We start from the raw sequence: 20,083 nt of genomic DNA on the forward strand, positions 1-20,083 counted from the left end.
TTTTTTATTATTTCATCTTGCTTGGTCGTGTGGTATAATGGCTGATAGGGAATTAGAACAGCGATTACAACAGCTGACACTGGAGAATGCAGCTCTTCAGCAGAAACTGACTGATATTGGATCTACATCAGAATCAACACTCAAGTCTGAAGAGCAAGCGGTGTGCAAGGTAGCTGTCAAGTTACCACCTTTCTGGCCTGACAAACCAGCAGTATGGTTTGGGCAGGTAGAAGCTCAGTTTGATATAGCGGGTATTGTTGGTGATAATACCAAATATAATTATGTAATAAGTAGATTAGACGAAAAGTTAGCTGGGGAGATTGAGGATATCATTACCAGACCCCCACCCATAGGCCAACGGTATAAAAAGGTAAAAGATGAGTTAGTACGGCGTCTTTCAATGTCAGAGGAACAGCGGGTACGCCAGCTTATTAGTGTAGAGGAGCTTGGAGACAGGCGACCATCGCAGTTTCTGCGTCATCTGCGTTCGTTAGCGGGTAACACCCTTACAGATGAAAATATTTTGCGCCAGCTTTGGATGCGCCGTCTTCCTCAAAATATTCAGGCTATTTTAGCTTCTCAAACTGAACTGAGTCTGGACAAAATAGCAGACCTAGCAGACGAGATCACAGAGATATCAGGACCCAGCCACCAGGTGTACTCCTGTGCGATGCCAGCGCCTGTACCATCGGTACTGGATTCTTTAGTAAAGACAGTGGAAGATTTAAGCAAGCAAGTTGCATCTCTTACCAACTCGCATCCTCGCGGTCGCTCACGCAGCAAATCAATATCTAGACAGCATTCTCGCGGTGCCTCACCTAGAAATCCAGATATGTGTTGGTACCATAGAAGGTTCAATAGCAGGGCAACCAAATGTACCAAACCCTGCAACTGGCAACCCGACACCTCGCCGTCGGAAAACAGGAAACACAGTCAGTAGACGCGGCGACTGATTGTTCTCATCAAAGCCGCCGTATTTTTGTTACAGATAAACATTCGAAACTCCAGTATTTAGTGGATACTGGCTCGGATCTCTGTTGTTTTCCTAAGCGTCTTGCAAAAAACCGTCGTGCTTCTGCAGATTTTGATCTAAGCGCTGCGAATGGGAGTTCTATTAAAACCTATGGCAACATATCTTTGCATCTTAACCTAGGTTTACGCAGGGATTTCCACTGGAATTTTGTTATTGCGGATGTTGACACACCGATTATCGGCTCCGATTTTTTAAGTTATTATAATTTATTACCGGACTGCCGAAGCAAATGTCTCTTAGATGGTAGCACTGGGTTATCTATCCCCACTTCCATTGCATCCTCCAGTCAATCCAGTGTCAAGACCGTTATTTCTAATAACTCTAGTTTAACACACATACTTACTGAGTTTCCTGATGTCACGCGTCCACCTGGTCTACCTAGAATCATCAAGCACAGCACCGTGCATTATATTAAAACTATTGATGGTCCTCCTGTGTCGTGTCGTCCCCGTCGCCTGGCACCTCAAAAACTTACTGCTGCCAAAAAAGAATTTGAAGACATGGTTCAATGCGGCACAGCAAGACCCTCTAAAAGCGCTTGGTCGTCACCATTGCACATGACACCCAAAAAAGACAACACATGGCGTCCTTGTGGCGATTATCGCGCATTAAACGCTAGGACCATACCAGATAGATACCCCGTTCGTCATATCAATGATTTCGCCTGCAGCCTCGCTGGAGCTACTATTTTCAGCACTATTGACTTAGTGAAAGCGTACCATCAAATTCCCGTTTTTGAAGAAGATATCGCGAAGACCGCCATCGTTACCCCGTTTGGCCTCTTCGAGTTTCCTTTCATGACCTTTGGGCTGCGCAATGCTGGCCAAACCTTCCAGCGTTTTATCGACGAGGTCACGCGGGGTCTCGATTTCTGCTTTCCTTATATCGATGACGTGCTTGTTTTTTCAGTGGACGAGAGCAGCCACAGAGAGCATCTGCGCGTCCTTTTTAAGCGCCTACAAGATTACGGGGTGGTGATCAATCCATCTAAGTGCATTCTTGGTGCCAGCGAGGTTGTATTTCTCGGATATCTCATTAACGCTAATGGTACGCGGCCTCCTCTGGACCGCGTTCAAAAGCTATTAGATTTTCCCCCTCCTGACACCGTGCAAGGCGTGAGGCGTTTTCTCGGTATGATTAATTTTTATCGCCGTTTCATCCCTCATGCCGCCAAGTTTCAAGCGCAGTTAGTAGACGCTTTAGTCGAGATCAATGGCAAAGGCTCCAAACCGTATCCATGGACGCCCGAGCTGTTGAGAGTTTTCGAAGACTGCAAGAAAAGTTTATCAGACGCCACGCTACTTACACATCCAGTAAATGATGCACCTTTGGGTCTTTTTACAGATGCTTCTAGCATGCACATCGGCGCCTGTTTACAGCAGTTGATCAATGGACAATGGTGCCCTCTGTCATTTTTCAGCAAGAAACTGACTCCCAAACAGTCGCAGTGGCCTGCCTACCATCGCGAACTTCTGGCGGTGTACGAAAGTGTACAGCATTTCCGTCACATTCTCGAGGTGCAACATGCAACCATTTTTACAGACCACAAACCATTGCTGTACGCTTTCGTACAGCGTCGAGAGAAATTGGCTCCCGCACAGCTCAACCAGCTTTCATTTATTTCGCAATTTACAACTGATATCAAGCACGCCATTGATGGTAAAACCCTGAACATTGATTTAAAGGGGAAGGACGTAACTGTAAGTGTGGATCGCGTTAAACCAGCGTTCGTCGAGCAGTTTGTTTTTCCTTCAGCTCGCACACCTAGCTTTGTACCCGCTGGTCCTGCGTTGCCGTCATTACTCTCGCCTACTGTGGAAAATATTCCTCCCGTTTCTGCCCCTAACCCTGTTGTTACCAGGTCAGGCAGAACGGTTAGATTTAAGACTAGGTTAGATTTGTAAATATTAAGTTTTTCTTTGTAATGTCAAATATTTTAAGTTTTTTTTATTTTATTGTTATATACTATAATTTTTCGCCTTAGTTTTTCTGTCTCCGTAGGGGGGTGGTGTAGCGATTGTGTAGTACTTTCTTTCATATTTTGATGTATGTGGCAACACAAATACCGGCGGTTAATAAAAAGAAGAAAACGAATGTCACTCAAGACAGACTTCAGAGGAGTGAGACATGTATATTTTTTCCATGGGTTTTTCTATAAGATTATAAATTAATGACTCTTGTTTTGTGAAGAATAAACCAATGAACAAAGTTAAATATGGGTTATGATTTATTATAAGATAGAACATCCCATACAGTGTATCAGGCATTAATGCGTATTCGCGAAATCAATAATATTAAATATTTTTTAATAATTTCTGATTCCTTGAGTTTGATAACAGCTTTAACTACCCTTACAGTTAAATTCAAGTCTAATTATATCCTTTACTTCATTAAACAAATAATTCAACAATATCACAATAACAATATTCAAATTTTCTTTCTATGGGTACCTTCCCACAAAGGTATCTCTGGCAATGAAATGGCTGATAAAACTGCATATGAAGGAGTTAATGCTGTTGACGTTAGAAATACAATGAATGTTCCTATGTCCGATTACTTGCAATGTATTGACCAGAATATTCAAAATTTGTGGTTAGAAATGTGGAAGAAAGATCAAGATACGAAAGGAAAATGGTATGGAAGCATACAAGTAGACTTACCTGCAAGACCTTGGTATCATCGTATGCCAGATGTTCCTCGAGACTTTATTACTATCATAAATAGACTGCGTTTTGGTCATAATACTGCACCGTCACACCTTGCTCGACTCGGCATTATTGCGAATAAAACATGTTCACATTGTAATTCAAGTGATGGAACTGTGGAACACATTATCTTCGATTGTCAAAAATTTTTGATCGACAGACTAGTGTTGGCCAGTGAACTTAGTGATGTTGAAAATAAGTGTGATTTATTGTCCCGCCCGCCGCCTTTAAAACAATTGTTACAAGACGAACTTACTTATAAGCACATGACACATCTACAATTACATAAAAAATACAATAAAAACAATTTAATGGAATATGCTCATAGGCGTAACATTACGTCTATGAAAATTAAGAGTTGACCTAAAGGTTGTAAATGCCAGGTCATAAAATCCCAAAAAAAAAAAAAAAAAGTAGACACTGGTTGACACTGACAGTGTTGACAATTCTTACCAAAGTGAATTAGGATTAGGACATTCACTATTCATTACAATTTAATAAATAAACATTGATATACATTATCAAAATTTAAATGAAATGAAATAAGTTGTGTTGTGAGTTGTGATGGAGGGTGTTAATGCAGTGGCTGAATTAGGGTAAGCAATCGTCTCGTTAACATCCTTTCATTAACAAAAGCTGCATTTAATTTTGGGCAAAGCAAAGGCAAACAATATGCAATATTGCACTTAACATTTAAACTCAATTCATTAAGAATAGCACAAATTATGAAGATATTTTCACTTATGTTTGCTTAGTTCAAACAAAATGACAAGAAAACGTACAAAGTACAAATTTATATTTGTATTTGAATAATACTTTAACGGAAATAGACGGGAATTTCTACATTATTTACATAACTCGACATTACTAGTGCTTGTTAGCAATCGTGGTCAGCGAGAGCATGCTGTGCTGCGTGATCATTGAGATATATTTGCATTCAACAGACACATAAAGAAGTTTTATTTAAATATTTATTACCTTCATAAATAAACAATATTAATGACATATGCAAACAAAACATTGCATGATCCCCAATCTGTATTAAAAAAAAATTTCACAATTGTAAATCATGCATTAAAGTCTCATTTAAAACAAATTGCCTTATTTTGGCAAATTGTGTTTATTGTGACATAAAGAGAGATATTGAGTTAAAATAAAAATAAATTAAGTAGTGTTATAAGACTTATTTATAAAATCAATGATTGGCGATTATTCTAAATAGTTAATGTTTTCTATTGACAGAGGAAGTGTAGAGAACAGTGCTGCCGAAGGTGATGGAGACCACTGGGGCTATAGGTGACCAATTTTGTCATATTTTTAATAAGACGAGCGTTATTTAAAATGTTGAAAAGTACTCATAAATTAAATTATAATTTACCTAATTGTGAAAAATAAATGTACTTTTCTAGATTTTATTTACAGGCAAAATAACTATAGTATTTGACATAACTTTAGAATCCATGGTTAAGTTCTAGGCTTAAAAAAAAAGGGTGCGTGTACTTATGTACGCGCGTAAGAAGTTATACTTCTTTGGCATTATTAAAAATAGTTTTTGATTGCATGCAAATAATTAATTACAATTAAATAATCAAAGACTGGAAAAGGAGTCATTAAAGTCAATAAAGTTCAGTTTACATTTGAAAAATTAATTAAATAAATATTTATTATTATTCTCTTACATTAAACAAATAAAACACTATTTATCTTTAAAACATTTTTATTTCATTATACTATTTATTTTTAAGTGACTCTAATGTCTTCATCAGAATTTCGGTTTGTAATTTTAAATTAATCATTACTTGGTTGTGCATCTACGAGGCTTCTCCAAAACTACTTGCTTTCTGCAACAAATAAGAGAATATTAATTTAAGCTCTGTCCATGCAAAACTTAAAATTTTTTATAATTCATATTATAAATTTTTTAACACATTTATATTAATATAATTATATAAATGTGTTAATAATATAATTTGTAGCACATGCTACAGACCTGGATAGCAACTTTCTTTTATTCTATTTAGAGATAGAGATAATTTAAATATAATACCGGTGTCTTCCTTGTAGGTTTCTTTGGAATTGTTTGGGGATTGTTGTTGTTCAGTTCGACATGATTTTCTTTAACCTTTCTTTAATCCTACAAAATAATGAAATTGTTAAGTTATGTTGTCACTGTTGTGCACACCTTTGTTTGGCTTTTTTAGTATTCAAGTTATGTCAAAACTGATTTATTACCTTGTCATTGTTGGCTTTATTTGCTTTTGGGATATCAATTGTTTCCAAAATGATTTTATTTGTAATAACCTGAAATATATAAATAACATCTATTAATTTAAGTATCATGGTGAGTGGTTCGCACTCAGGTATTAAGGTGTATTATACCCACTGTCCATTATAAGTGGGAATGGGCTCACTTCTGGCAGGACAGAGTTTCGGTACTACAAGTGCAACATGGATGTTTTGAGGTATTACAATATCTCTAACTACCCTGTAGGGGAATAAAGTAATGTTGTAAGCATATGCCTATGCTTGAAAGGTTGAACCTTGAACATCACCATACATCATATTTATAATTAACATTCCTACCTCGACACCATCACAATCAAATTCATTGAAATCTACTTCAAACCATTGTGTCTCGAGAAGGTGATGGTGGCTTTGTTCCACCTCCAGTTTTTTATGTTTCACGGCGATAAGATGACAACTCTTTTTTTGTATTCAATTTAGTGCACTTCCACTGATTCATCAATTGTTTTTTGTCTCTTGTCCTTATATTTGCTAGATTAAATCTGATGTTTTGATTAAATAATGTGGTCATTTTTTTGAGATGCAGGTACTTATTAAAATGTTTACTTCTCTGTTATATTGCTCCAAGCCTTCATTTTCTCCTTATTAGTATTCGTGCTTAAATCTTTGTTCTCAATTATTGATATATAGGGTCGTAGAATATTTCTAAAAAGTTGCTGTAACAAACGCAATAAACAAAAGCAATGAATAATGGTTCATGTTTCAGTTTTAATCAACAATAATACTCGATAATACATACGGATAGTTAACCTCAATTGTATTGAAGCACTCAGGAAGGTTAGCACAGTTTTTTCACAAATATTTTATATTATTTCACAAATATTTTGTATAATGAAAATAACTAGGTATATAATTATTAATTTTAAACAATAATTAAAACTCCTATATTTGTTTAAAAGGTAAATGTCATTGTCAGATGTCAATTGTCATGGTCATTCAAAATTCTTGTTAAGCTGCTAAGCTAGAATATGCGTGAAGTTAGCTTCACGCATATTCTATTTCTTTTTACTTGTAGTTTGTCTTATTCCCATCTCGCTCGCGCACGCTATATCACACTGCCAATTTTGTGTCATAGGTGCGCGCGCAATCGTAAAATTTCACTCTCATCAATTTTTCATAACGCGCCTAAAGAAGTACAACTTCAATAAGTTACACACTGATACAGATTACTTACACTCTTTGGACACCATATGTTGAAAAAATAAACTCAGTATGCTATTGAAAGTAAGAAGCACCACAATTTGATCGCATTGTCAAACTTGCATGCACATTTTTTTAGAATATAAATTGCATAAAATGTCTAATTTACTTTTATTAGTAGTACACTTATCCATGTACTGTTTTGTCCCAACTCAACTCTTTATACACTGCATACAAAACATAACAAAATGCTGTAGATTCAAGCATATTCAGAACTATAGTAGCTATATAGATTCCTGCAACCACTTCAGTATCAAGTTTTGTCAATTAGCACAATTGACTGTCCTGAGATGCTGTCAGTTTTAGTAATTCATACCCCTTCAAAGAAAACCTAACTGTTTCAAGTTTCTCAGTTCAGTAGAAACATACTTAAATAATTCAACCATGTATCATATACCTTCAGATTATAGTGCAATTTGTCAAAAAATACATTCAACTCACTGGAAGAAGCCTAAAAATTCAATAAAAAAATGGGGCATAAAATCCTCTTAAAGGCCACTTTATAAGTGTGAGTGTGTTCTATTTGTAATATAATATCTAAAATAATGTAAAAAATCTTTGCCCATGAAGGGGCGCTTTTTTCATTTCTATTAACAATAATACTATAAATAGACCTCTATATTTAAGTTGACGACTTACGTTTACGTTTTGCGTCGGCGCAGAATGATGGAGCGGTGTCCGTCGCAGTCGTCGCTGGACGAGTCGTCGCAGCGGCGCGAAGCCGGCGACCGAGAGGCGGGCTCGCAACACGCGGCGCAGCTGCTCAGCGCACTCGCGGCGCTTCGCCAGAACGCGCTGCTGTGCGACGTGCGTCTGCAGGTACCTAGCGGCCGAGCCCCGCCCGACCGTCGACCGCCGCAGTCTCACCGACCCCCGCGTGTCCGCAGGCGCAGGCCGAGGGCGCCACGGAGCCCGGCGAGGGCACGTGGGCGCATCGCGCGGTGTTGGCCGCCAGCTCGCCGTACTTCCGCGCCATGTTCACGCAGTTCACCGAGCGGACGCGCCCCACCGTCACCATACAGGTACCGTCGGGCACCCGAACGTAGGGCCGGGATCTCGATCGGATTCGTCGTCGGCCCCGTTGCACACGTCGACCGCACTTTCAGAACGTGGAGCCCGAGGCGTTGGAGGCCATAATCGAGTACGTGTACGAACCCGAGTCGCTCGCGATAACGGAAGACAACGTGCAGGCGCTGCTGTCGGGCGCGTCGCTGGTGCAGGTGGGCGGAGTGCGCGCCGCCTGCTGCGCCTTTCTGGCCGCCGCGCTCTCGCCCGACAACGCGCTCGGCATCCGCGCCTTCGCCGAGATGCACGCCTGCGCCGCGCTCGCCGCCGCCGCCGACGACTTCGTGCACAAGCACACGCTCGACGTGCTGCAGACCGAGGAGTTCCTCGCGCTCGAGCCGGCGCCGCTCGCTCGCCTGCTCGCCTCCGATCACCTCAGCGTGCCCGGCGAGGAGCCGCTCCTCGACGCGCTGCTGCGCTGGCTGCGGCACGATCCCGACGCGCGCCGCGAGCGCCTCGCCGACCTGCTCGAGCACGTGCGCCTGCCGCTGCTGCCGCGGGACGTGCTCGTCGCGCGCGCCGCCGCCGAGCCGCTCGCGAGCGCCCCGCTGCGCGTCAAGGACTTGCTCATCGAGGCGCTCTCCTTCCACCTGTCGCGGCCGGAGCGCCGCGCCGCCGCCGCCGCCGAGTGCGCGCGGGCCAGACCGCGACGGCCGCCGCGCTCGCCGCGCGCGCTACTAGTGGTCGGCGGCCAGGCGCCCAAGGCGGTGCGCGAGGTGGAGGCGCTCGAGCTGGACACGGGTCGCTGGGGCGCCGCCGCGCATCTGCCGACGCGCCGCTGCCGCGCCGGCCTCGCGGTCGTCGGCGGGCGGCTCTACGCCGTCGGCGGCTTCAACGGCACGCTGCGCGTGCGCAGCGTCGACGTGTACGACGTCGCGACCGATTCCTGGAGCGCGGGTCCGCCTCTGACGGCGAGGCGATCGACGCTCGGCGTGGCGGCGATCGGGCAGGTGATCTACGCCGTGGGCGGGTTCGACGGGGCCGCCGGACTCGGCTCGGCCGAGGCGCTGGACCCTCGCGAGGGGGCGTGGCGGCCCATCGCCGGCATGAGCACGCGCCGCTCGTCGGTGGGCGTGGCCGTGCTCGAGGGCAAGCTGTACGCGGTGGGCGGCTACGACGGAGCCTCGCGGCTCTGCCTCAGCTCGGTGGAGCGCTACGACCCGGCGACCGACGCGTGGGAGCCGGCGGAGGAGATGAGCGCGAGGCGGTCGGGGGCGGGCGTCGGCGTGGCGGGCGGCGCGCTGTACGCGGTCGGGGGCCACGACGGGCCCGCCGTGCGGCGCTCCGTGGAGCGGTACCGGCCCGCCGAGGGATGGAGCCCGGCGCCGCCCATGGCGCACGCTCGCCGCAACGCCGCCGTGGCGGAGCATCGCGGCCGCCTCTACGTCGTCGGCGGCGACGACGGCGCGGCCAACCTCAACACGGTCGAGGTGCGGATCTCCCTCCTTCGTCGCGGACGATCCTTCGACGAGAAGGAGTCCGACCCTCTCGATCCGGACTGTCTGTTTAGGTGTTCGACCCGGCCACGGAGCAGTGGTCGATGCTGGGCAGCGCGATGACCCTGGGGCGGTCTTACGCGGGCGTGGCGGTGGTGGAACGCGGCCCCTGACACGCGGCCCCGCCGCTCGCGCCCCGGCCCCGCTGCCCGCACGCGCGCGGCTCGCAGACGCTCGAGTTCCACGGGCGCTGCGTGCGCGGCGTGTGCGTGCCCCTGCCGCTTCGGCGCCTGTCCGCCTCCTGCTCCACCATCGACGTGCCGCCGTGCCTGCTAGTGCTGCGCCGCGCCTGCCCCGCGCCGCTGTCCGAGGACGACGACGACGGCGGCGACTAGCTCCCTCGTATCGGTCTCTTCGTCGCGGGAGTTAGAGTCGGCGCTGATTCCCTTCAGTCGGCCTCCGCCACTCAATCGCAAACTTTTCATTTGCATTTTGAACAAAGTTTAAAATCTAGAAACTATATTAATGTAGTGAAATGTATTTTTACAATTTATTAAAGATATTGTCTGCTGATATTATTGTCATAAGTGTTAGGTTTGTTATGAAGTTTTAAACGGGTAATGTTTTTCTGATTTTCGTTTAGACGACCTACCCCACTAAACGGACCGATATTAATTGAATTAAACTTCGTTTCTCGAGTCAACGAATGAATGAATGTGGGTACTTTACAACTCCTTCTTTTATTTGTCAAGGCAAAGTAAATGTTAAATAAAGATATCGTTCTTTTTATTCTTATCCCGACGTTAACGGACAAGACTATTGCTCTTTTGTTCGTAGTCACCTCGAATATGCTTGCTTCACAGGTATGGAAGTTGGAACCCAATATACAACATTTAAATAGACGGCCTTGAAAGTATACAAAGAAATTTTTTAAGGTACATTCAATTTAAATCTAACTGTTACCTACCAGACTATCATACACGCTGCTAAAAATTTCATATTTTGCCTTTAGCTGAGCGTAGAAAAATATCGGACATTACGTTCCTAGTGTCTTTATTTAATGGTGCGGCTGAGTTGCCAGAACTGTTATCTAGGGTGGTTCTGTACGCACCATCATTGTTTCTGCGCCGACCAAATTTATTGTACGTCCCCATAGCAAGAACTACATACAGAAAAAATTCTTACCTACTTCTTTTAATGTGGTATGTCGGGAGCTTAGGATTTGTTCTGCACAAGTGTTACTGCAACGAAGAAAGCCCTTTGTGATCGATACTTTGAGATTTAGATTTTAATATAGCCTTGAGAGTTTTTTGAGCATTGGTGTGTAATGATGTGATAATGTGTAAGTGTGGAAACTGATAATTGGTTAAAAAATAAAATAATATATTCTTTACATCAAGTGATTTTAATTTATCATTAATAGTGTTGTCCACAGACATTCATGGTCTAAGAGCTTTACACAATGATTGGATAGTAATGCCAACTTACAGTGTCATTTGTCAGAGGTAAATTAACTGTGAACCATATATACCCAGTGATGGCAACTTTTCCCCCAAATGTAAGGAAAATCACGTTGCCCTGAGGGGTTTTTAGAGGGCAAATTTATTTAGGAGGATTTTTATTTAGATTTATGAATAAGACAGCGAACAAACTAAAGCGTGGTTATAAGTAAACTACCAAAAAGTTGTAAAACTCCAAGATCGAAATTTTATACTAATATACATTATACATCAAAACTACATTCAAGTGGTATAAAATACTTGATAGTTTTGATGTATATGTCAACGTAAAATTGTAAAAACCGTTAGATTGTAATCTATCTCGCGAGATTGTAAAGATTGTCGAAAAATTGTGAACTCAACGTACTGCTTACAATTTAACGTATTATTATTCGGTAGATTACAATCTATCGAAGTGAAATCGTCAAATTGTGAAACGGTACGCACCTCGCGCGCTGATTGGTTGAACGGAATATGCCATGGTGGCGACCATATTTGTTTGTAAATTCGTTGGTTGTCGAATGTAAACAAAGGGTGTTTTGGTAAATGTAAATTGATGTCGTCTTGAAAGTAACTCACAGCTTTAGGATGTTGAAAGTGAACGTGCAAAGTTATATGAAATTGTTGTGGATGTAAAATTAATCTGTGATGAACCAAAGAAGTGCAGTTTGAATGATAATTAAGTTAGTGTTGGTCTCCAAACATAGTCTAAATTACATACATTTTCCGTGTTTTAATATTTTTTATTCGCGTGAACCTTTGTGAATATTGAGCCTGTCGATCAAGAACACTCAGAAATATTAGGTATTGTTAATAAGGAAGAATTTACCATAGAGTTACAAAACTATTACAGCGGGCATAATGAAAATAGTAAAAAATGTAATTGCAAAAAAAATAAAAAGAAAGCTAGAAGAAAATTGTAAGCAGTACCTTGAGTTCACAGTGACAGTTTATAATCTCGCGAGATAGATTACAATCTAACGGTATTTACAATTTTACGTTAACATATTATATTTAAAATTACCTTTCAAACCTTATGTAGGAGTTAGCATCACTAACTAAAGTCTAAACCGTCTGTAGTCTGTCCAGTGTAGGGATGTGACATTCTGCATAAAAAAAAATCGATTTTTTATTAATCGATTATTTTTGTAGCATGAAAAATCGATTATTTATTCGATTTTTCATGCTACAAAATGATTGATGATTTTTCCTAATTTTTGAATTAATTTCAAAATAAACACCTTAAATATTTTATATTTCATGGTTTTTTAATTAAAAATAAACAATAGAAATTATAAACACGAATTAACGTTTAAGAATAATCAAAATCGAAATTAACTTAGTCTCTTTTTGATAGATTTTAGGTGAAATTTTATAAATGCTGAGTACGCCTTTTCAGTAGCACATTGCCGTATGTAGTCTTGTGCTGCTGAATAAATTTATTTTACTTTTAAATTATAGTGTTCCATTCAAACTTGAGTTTTTGTAAAATTAACTGGTTTTATCATCGTTTCGATATTTTAAAAAAACATCAATGCATCGAGTATAACGATACATCTTCAAAGAATCGGATTCAATCTTCAAAGTATCGCATTGTAAACATCGTTGTATATCGAATTGGGTCATAATAGTTAGAGGTCCGGGTTATAAAAGACCAGACATAATGTCGGGAGGTGGCAGATAAAAAATCGACTATGGTTGATTTTCAATTATAAATAATCGATTATTTTAAATATAAAAATCGTGTAATAAAATCGATTTTCACTTAAAAAAAATCGATTAAAATCGATTTTTTTAATAATCGATTATTTTTTCACATCCCTAGTACAGTGTACTCTGTCCTGTAGACTGTAGCTGATATCGGCGCATGATTGTTTTGAGAAATGAGTTAATACTTAATTGAACCGTATAATTTTTTTAAGTCAGGATGCATTAGTATTGTTGCCGGTGCATTGATGTTAATATGGTTAGGTCAACAGCGTACATAGTGTTCGTGATTGTAGCATGCGGCGTCTCGGGACTACTGGAGCCGCTGAACTTCGCCGGGCGCGAGATATACGAAGTAGAGACGACTGTTCAGCTGCAGGAAGTGACCCAACGCGAGCGTGAAGTGGGTTACAAGGTGAAGGCGGTTTTGAGCGTGGAAGAAACCTGGCACGCCGATGACGAGCGGCTGTTGCGCTTCGAGTTGTCGGAGCCACGATTGCTAATTCGCGGTGCGAACGCCCGTGAAGACTTTCTGCCACACGATTCTGTCTGGGACTCCTATCCCCACTCCGAATTCTATGCGCATTTTAAAGATGGATTAGTGCTGAATGTTTACCTGGATTCCAATGAGCTGTTTGATGTCCTCAACTACAAGCGTTCTCTTATTAGCCAATTTCAGGTAAACAAAATTTCTTCTGAGAATATATTATCATACATTTTCTGGTAAGTTTGTCTATTAAGTACCTATACCAAAAACTGTGAAAGTAGTTTTATAAAGATTTAGAGCAAAGTACTGGAACAATGGAATGCATAAGAATATCCTATATTATATTCAGTGTTTGATCGGTATATAGGATCTTTTCGGATACTTTTTTTGTGTTCCATTATTACTGATAATTTTTCATTAAAGAATTTTAATTAAGTCTTATCATCATTTCTATTAGATTTGGAGGTTCTCTTGCAACTGGTTTAATATAAAAAATCAAAAGTAATAATTCATTCCTTAGCGGCAACCATATTCCAAATGAGCAATAATTTTGGCTTTCAGTTAGACCTTTTTAAGATTACTTTGTCTCATTTAGTATTCTATTTAGAATTCTGATGACATTATTTTAGAAGTAGATATTTATTTATAAACTTATATACCATCTAAATTTACCTAGGCCAAGTTACTAAGTGAACTAACTGTCTATACAACGGGGCCGCATTCACTAAAAAGTGTCTTCTACAGCTTCAGACCTCCAAGAGCGCAGGCATCGAGACGGACGCGTCGGGAGTCTGTCGAGTGGCCTACGAGTCCCCAGACGGGAATACCGTTCGAAAGATAAAGGTGAGAGAAGCTTCTCTCCCATTGCACGCAGGGAGCGTGCCGAGCGGGCGCTGATCGAATTTCTTTTCGCAGAGCGAGTGCGAAGGCGAGTGGGGCGAGTCGAGGCGCGTAGCGCGCTACACGCTGAAGGATGGACGCCTCGAAGCCGTGCACGCCGAGGAGGTGCACGAGGCGCGGCTGGCGGCGGGAGGAGGGCTCAAGGCGCGCGCCTGGCTGCGGCTGTCGCACCGGGCCACTGCGGAAGCCGCGCCACTCGCCGTCGATCGAGCCGAAGCCCTCGCGGCCGTGCCCTCGCGCCTCGCCTCTCTGCCCCTGCGGGCCCCCTCGCCTGACCCCGCGGGCTCCGTCGATTCCTCGGTGAGTGACAGGATACGCCACGTCGCGATAAGCCGAGGTCGAAAGGTCGCCCGACGACAGATAAGAACTCGACGGCGCCGCGTTATCGTTCTTCGTCTCGTTTCACGGAATATTTATTGATTAAAATCTGGTCGGTCGATTAATAATTAGAATTATGTCTCTCCGCAGCAGTCGGAGGAGTCGCAGTCGACGGAGTGGGAGCCGGACGAGGCCGAGCGAGGCGGCGACGCCTCGCAGGCCTGGCGGGCGATGCGCGCCCGGGAGGCGCTCTGCGGCGAGACGCGAGCCCGCCTCGGTGCTCTGCTGGAGCGCGTAGACCGGGGGCGTCTCCCGGCGGCTCTGCGGGTGCTCGGATCGTGCGGCACGAGGGCCTCGCACGCCGCCGCGTCTGACCTGCTGCGACTCCGCGAGCCGTCGTCGCCGCTCGCCTCGCTGGCGCCGCACTACTACGCGGCCCTCGCGCTCGCCCCGAACCCGCACGTCAGTTCCCTCAGCTATTTTATCTAGATATTTCAGAATATTCCTAACTTATCACTACTCACACTATTAAATTCATGCAGGTTAGAATACAACCTATACCAATACATAAAATCGATCGAGCGTATTATTATAGTTAAGAGGTGTCGTTCGTTCTTTGACTTCGTTAGTAAATACTTCGATATCCAATTAATGTACCCAATATTGAAAACTCCGTCGATGTCGTCCACGAAATGTGTCAAAGTCCCCTCCACAGGGGCAAATACACTACGCGTATTGAAAGTTACGTAGTCTATCTATATATATATGTAATGAAAATGGTCTTCGTTTGAGGCTCAATCATGCCTAAACCACTGATCCTATCGACATGAAACTACCACCATGCGAAATTTTTAGACTCTAAATGTATGTATGTGTGTGTTCTCCGTAAGTGTTTGTATGTGTTGGTAAAATAAAAATAAAATAATAATATATCGGTCGTAGGAGAGCGTCGTCGAGAGTCTTCTCGCCTCCAGTTCCTGGCCCCGTGCCGGCGCCGAGGAGCGCGACGCCGACGTCGCGGCCGCCGCGCTCGCCGCTCTCGGCGCGGTCGCTCGGACGCTGCGACGACGCGAACCCGAGTCGCGACTCGCGGCCGCCGCCGCGGAGAGGCTCACCTCCGCCCTCGCCGAGTGCCGAGACGAGCGATGCCGCGTCGCCCACCTGCGCGCCCTCGCCAACTCCGCGCCGAGCGGCGCCTCCGAGGCGCTCCTGTCGTGGGCGGAGCGGGGCACCGACGGCGAAGCGCTGGCGGCGCTGGACGGCCTGGACGCGCTGAGTGCGGACGGCGCGCTTTCGCCGCACGCGTCGCGTCGGCTGCGAGTGCTGATCGCGTCGGGGAGGCCCCTGGTGGTGCGGGCCTCCGCGCTGGACGTGGTGCTGCGGGCCGCCGCCGATGCGCCTTTCACTCTGCTGTCGCTCGTCAACACGCTGACGTACCAGGTGACTATCGACGTGTCCGATTTAGACGTAATATAGGTAAACATCTACCTTTATTACCGGTAGGTACTACCGTTGATACACAATACAACAATCTAAGTGATTGTATTAATAAAGAGTTCAACACCATCTTTACCCCAAAGAAAGCCTCTCATTCGCAGTGTAAATCGTTTAGTGATTGGGCGACAGCGGGAATTTATAAAAGTAGACGACGGTTGTATGACCTTTACGCTGAAAAGTCATACAATCATAATGAAGAATTTATTCTTTATGTTCGAAATTATTCGAAATTATTTAAGAAAGTTTGTCTTGTTTTTTCAGCGCGGCCAAGTCCTTAAATATCAAAAACAAGATTAAAAATAGTACCAATAAAACTAAAATGACTTGGAAGATGATAGATGATAGTGAAACTGGAAGAGTCAGGGATCGCAATCAAGACATCGAACTATGTGTCGATAACACTAAAATCAAATCTAACGAAGAGATAGCGATTGTTTTTGATAAGTACTTTTCTGACATTCCAATTTCGACTACTAAGTCTCTTCAATCATCTCCCGCCCTCGCTGAATCGCTGCTCAAAGATAATGTAAACGAGTGCAAGGTCAGTTTTACATTCCGACCCATTGGTGCCGACGATATAGTTAGGTTATTTAGAACAATAGACATTAAGAACACTACCGATCTTTGGGGTATTTCTGTAAAAATAATTAGTAGCATAATTGATGTAATTGCTCCCCATTTAGCTATAATTTTCAACAATTGTATTAAAAGTGGCGAGTTTCCCGATCTAATGAAATATAGTAAGGTTATTCCATTATTTAAAGCAGGTAGTATGTCCGACCCCAGTAACTTTAGACCAATTTCCGTACTACCTACTTGTAGTAAAATATTTGAAAAAATTATATTAAATCAACTGGTAAGTCATTTTAATGTAAACAAATTATTACATGATAATCAGTTCGGTTTTACCAAGGGTCGCTCGACAGCCGATGCCGGTGTTGAGTTATATAGATATATAGTTAAGGCTTGGGAGGAGTCGCATGACGCTTTAGGTGTTTTCTGCGACTTATCCAAAGCATTTGATTGTGTCCAACACGAGACCTTAATCGGGAAACTCCATCACTATGGCATCAAGAATACCGCACTGAATCTTCTGACTTCCTATTTACACGGAAGAACTCAGAAGGTTGAAGTGAATGGTAAGAGGTCCTCTGGGTCGGCAGTAGATATGGGGGTACCACAGGGCTCAATTCTTGGCCCTTTCCTCTTTCTTGTTTATATAAATGATCTACCTTTCATGGTAGAGAGAAAACATCAGATAGTTTTGTTTGCTGATGACACGTCCTTGATTTTTAAAATCAAACGACAAATAACAAATTTTGACGATGTGAACAATGCTCTATCTTCGATTGTCCATTGGTTTAGTATGAATAACCTTCTACTTAATGCAAAAAAGACAAAATGCATTAAATTTTGTTAAAAAAAATGCAAGGGTTATGGATACTAGACCAACTATAAACGGTGAGGAATTGAATCTGGATGATACAACTGTATTTCTCGGAATCACCATGGATTCAAAACTTCAGTGGTCCCCTCATATTAACGGATGGGCGAAGAGACTTAGTTCTGCAGCCTACGCGGTTAAAAAAAATTCGCTCACTAACTGATGTCGATACAGCTAGACTTGTTTATTTTAGTTACTTTCATAGCTTAATGACTTATGGCTTATTATTATGGGGTCATGCTGCTGATGTCGAAACTATTTTCATCCTGCAGAAGAGGGCTATTCGTGCAATCTATAATTTAAAATGTAGGGAATCTCTTAGAGATAAATTCAAGGAAATTAATATACTTACCTTTCCCTCGCAATATATTTATGAAAATATTATGTATGTATACAAAAATAGTGATAAGTTTACTAGAATAGAACATACGCACAATGTTAATACACGGAACAAACGCAGGCTGCAATTTCCCCGTACTAGACTATCTAAAGTTAGTAATTCTTTTTTGGGGAAAGGGATACTCTTCTTTAATAAAATCCCAGAGGCTCTTTTATCTCTGCCTTTCAATAAATTTAAGAAATGTATTAAAGAAAAGCTGTGTAAAAAGGCTAACTATAAAGTCAACGATTATCTAGTTGATAAAAGGGCCTGGGACTAGTGCTAGACAGGCTACCTCTAATTAATTTGCGATATTGGTTTTAAATAAGTGTTGTTTGATGATTTGCTGTTTTAAAAGAGTACCGAGAGTTTTTTACGCCGGCTTTTTCTCTCGGCCTACACCCTCTGTCTTCTTTGCCGATGAGTAGGGATGCCTACAAATTCAAATTTAATGACGTGGAATAAGTGATACATGTATCTTATGTTCCATAATAAACATATTTTATTTTTTATTTATTTTATCCTTTTTGCACTCATAAATGTTCTCGTCGCACCCTACGACTTCTTCAATACGAGGAGTCCCCTCTGGTCTGGCGCCTTCCCGAGTTCTCGTGTGTAGTGTTTTCATAAGTGTGATTTTTAAAAGCATATTAAAAATAAAATAAAATTAAATTTCCATCTCTTCACCGACGACCCCCTTCGTGTTTTATGGTTTCAGGCGGAGGGTGAGCTGGTGCGCGTGCTGTGGCAGCGGCTGGTGGCGCTCGGCGAGAGCACCGCGATGTTCCGCGCCGCGCTCCCTCCCACTCTGAGGATGCGAGCGCTCTTCGCTCCCGCCACGTCCGTCGCCCTCCGACGGAGTCTGCCGCCGCCGGTAGCCGCGCCCGCCGCGGCGGTCGCCCTGGACTCGCTGCAGGTCGCCCGCGGCGGGGCCCTGCGGCGAGGCGTCGTGCGGCTGCGGGGCCCCGACGGAGACCCGCTCGTCGTCGACCTCGTCGCGACCGGTCTCGAGGAGCTCGCGGGCGGCGCCGGCGACGGCGAGCCGACGGCGGCCTCGCTGGCTCTGTCGGCGGGCGGCGCGCGTCTGCCGCCCGTCTCGCTGTTCGACGGGCGCGCCGAGCTGGCGGCGCACGTGTGGGCGGGCACGGCGAGCGCGCCGACGCCGGCCCTCCGCGCGATTTTGCCGCTGGCTTCGAGGACGCGAGCGCTGCGCCTCCTCGACGGCGTCGCCCTCCGCGGCCGGCTGGAGGCGCTCGCGGCGGTCGCCCTCGATGCGCACGCGCAGGTGTCGGTGTGGTCGCGCAGCGCGCGCGGCGGAGTGGAGGCTCGCGGCGGGGTGGCGGCGCGCGCGTCTCTGAGGGCGCAGGCGGCGTGGGGCGAGCTCGACGCCGTCGCCGAACTGGAGCTCGAGCCGCGGCTGCGCATCGCCGCCGATCTGGACTTCTACGACGGCGTGGCGCTCTGTGTGCGCGTGCGCGTGCCGGCCGCTCCTCAGACGCTGCGAGCGACGCTGCGGTCTCGTCTGGGGGCGTCGCGGCGGCGCGTGCGGCGCGTCAGCGAGCGGCGTTGGGGCGCCGAGGGCCGCACTCTGTCGCTGGGCCCGGAGCTGGACGCCGCTTGCCGCTCGCTCGGCTCGGCCGAGGACTAGAGCCGTCTCCCGACTCTGTGATCTTTGTTTTACGTGCATTTATATTGTTATATTGTTAATAAGAGAAATAAATTTTTATCACTTTTGAAGCCGTGGCTTCCGCTGCCGTCTTCTTTTCTTTTCAGTGAAGGTATCTACCCTTTCCCTCTAAAGCTACTTTAAAGAATATCTCTGGATTTACAAAAATTGCCAATAAAAGTAGTTGAATAGTAATTTATTTAGTTTTTATTAAATAGTGTTCCTAAATGGCATGCTTATTTCTTGAATATCCTAGGTTTCTTTTGTTTCTTTACGGTAAAAATAAAACAAAGTGCAAACAGCTATAGTTAGTATTTTGTTAAAAATACTTAAAAATCAAGAGGTTAATTAAAATTTTGATACGTATATCAAACAATAAATATAGCGATTAACGCCATAATTATTGTTTCCAGACTCCACGATGACTTGTTGAAGATAATGAT

General features: G+C 44.2%; 2 protein-coding genes across 2 annotated transcripts; both read left to right on the forward strand.

Annotated features, from left to right (window-relative positions):
* The first annotated feature begins 4,014 nt into the window (after window positions 1-4,014).
* On the forward strand, window positions 4,015-10,518 carry LOC125060835 (ring canal kelch homolog). The gene is made up of 6 exons (XM_047665941.1): window positions 4,015-4,334; window positions 4,981-5,034; window positions 7,905-8,061; window positions 8,130-8,264; window positions 8,349-9,737; window positions 9,818-10,518. Exons 1-6 carry the CDS (start codon window positions 4,303-4,305, stop codon window positions 9,914-9,916), a joined length of 1,866 nt encoding a protein of 621 aa, XP_047521897.1. The 5' UTR covers window positions 4,015-4,302; the 3' UTR covers window positions 9,917-10,518.
* Window positions 10,519-13,043: 2,525 nt separating this feature from the next.
* Window positions 13,044-19,835, forward strand: LOC125060837 (microsomal triacylglycerol transfer protein). Its single transcript, XM_047665945.1, has 6 exons — window positions 13,044-13,628; window positions 14,181-14,279; window positions 14,352-14,636; window positions 14,805-15,116; window positions 15,597-16,094; window positions 18,693-19,835. The coding sequence occupies exons 1-6, from the start codon at window positions 13,206-13,208 to the stop codon at window positions 19,620-19,622; spliced, it is 2,547 nt and encodes an 848-aa protein (XP_047521901.1). The 5' UTR covers window positions 13,044-13,205; the 3' UTR covers window positions 19,623-19,835.
* The last annotated feature ends 248 nt before the right edge of the window (window positions 19,836-20,083 follow it).

Source organism: Pieris napi, chromosome 22 (genome assembly GCF_905475465.1).
Source record: "Pieris napi chromosome 22, ilPieNapi1.2, whole genome shotgun sequence".
NCBI classification, from domain to species: domain Eukaryota; kingdom Metazoa; phylum Arthropoda; class Insecta; order Lepidoptera; family Pieridae; genus Pieris; species Pieris napi.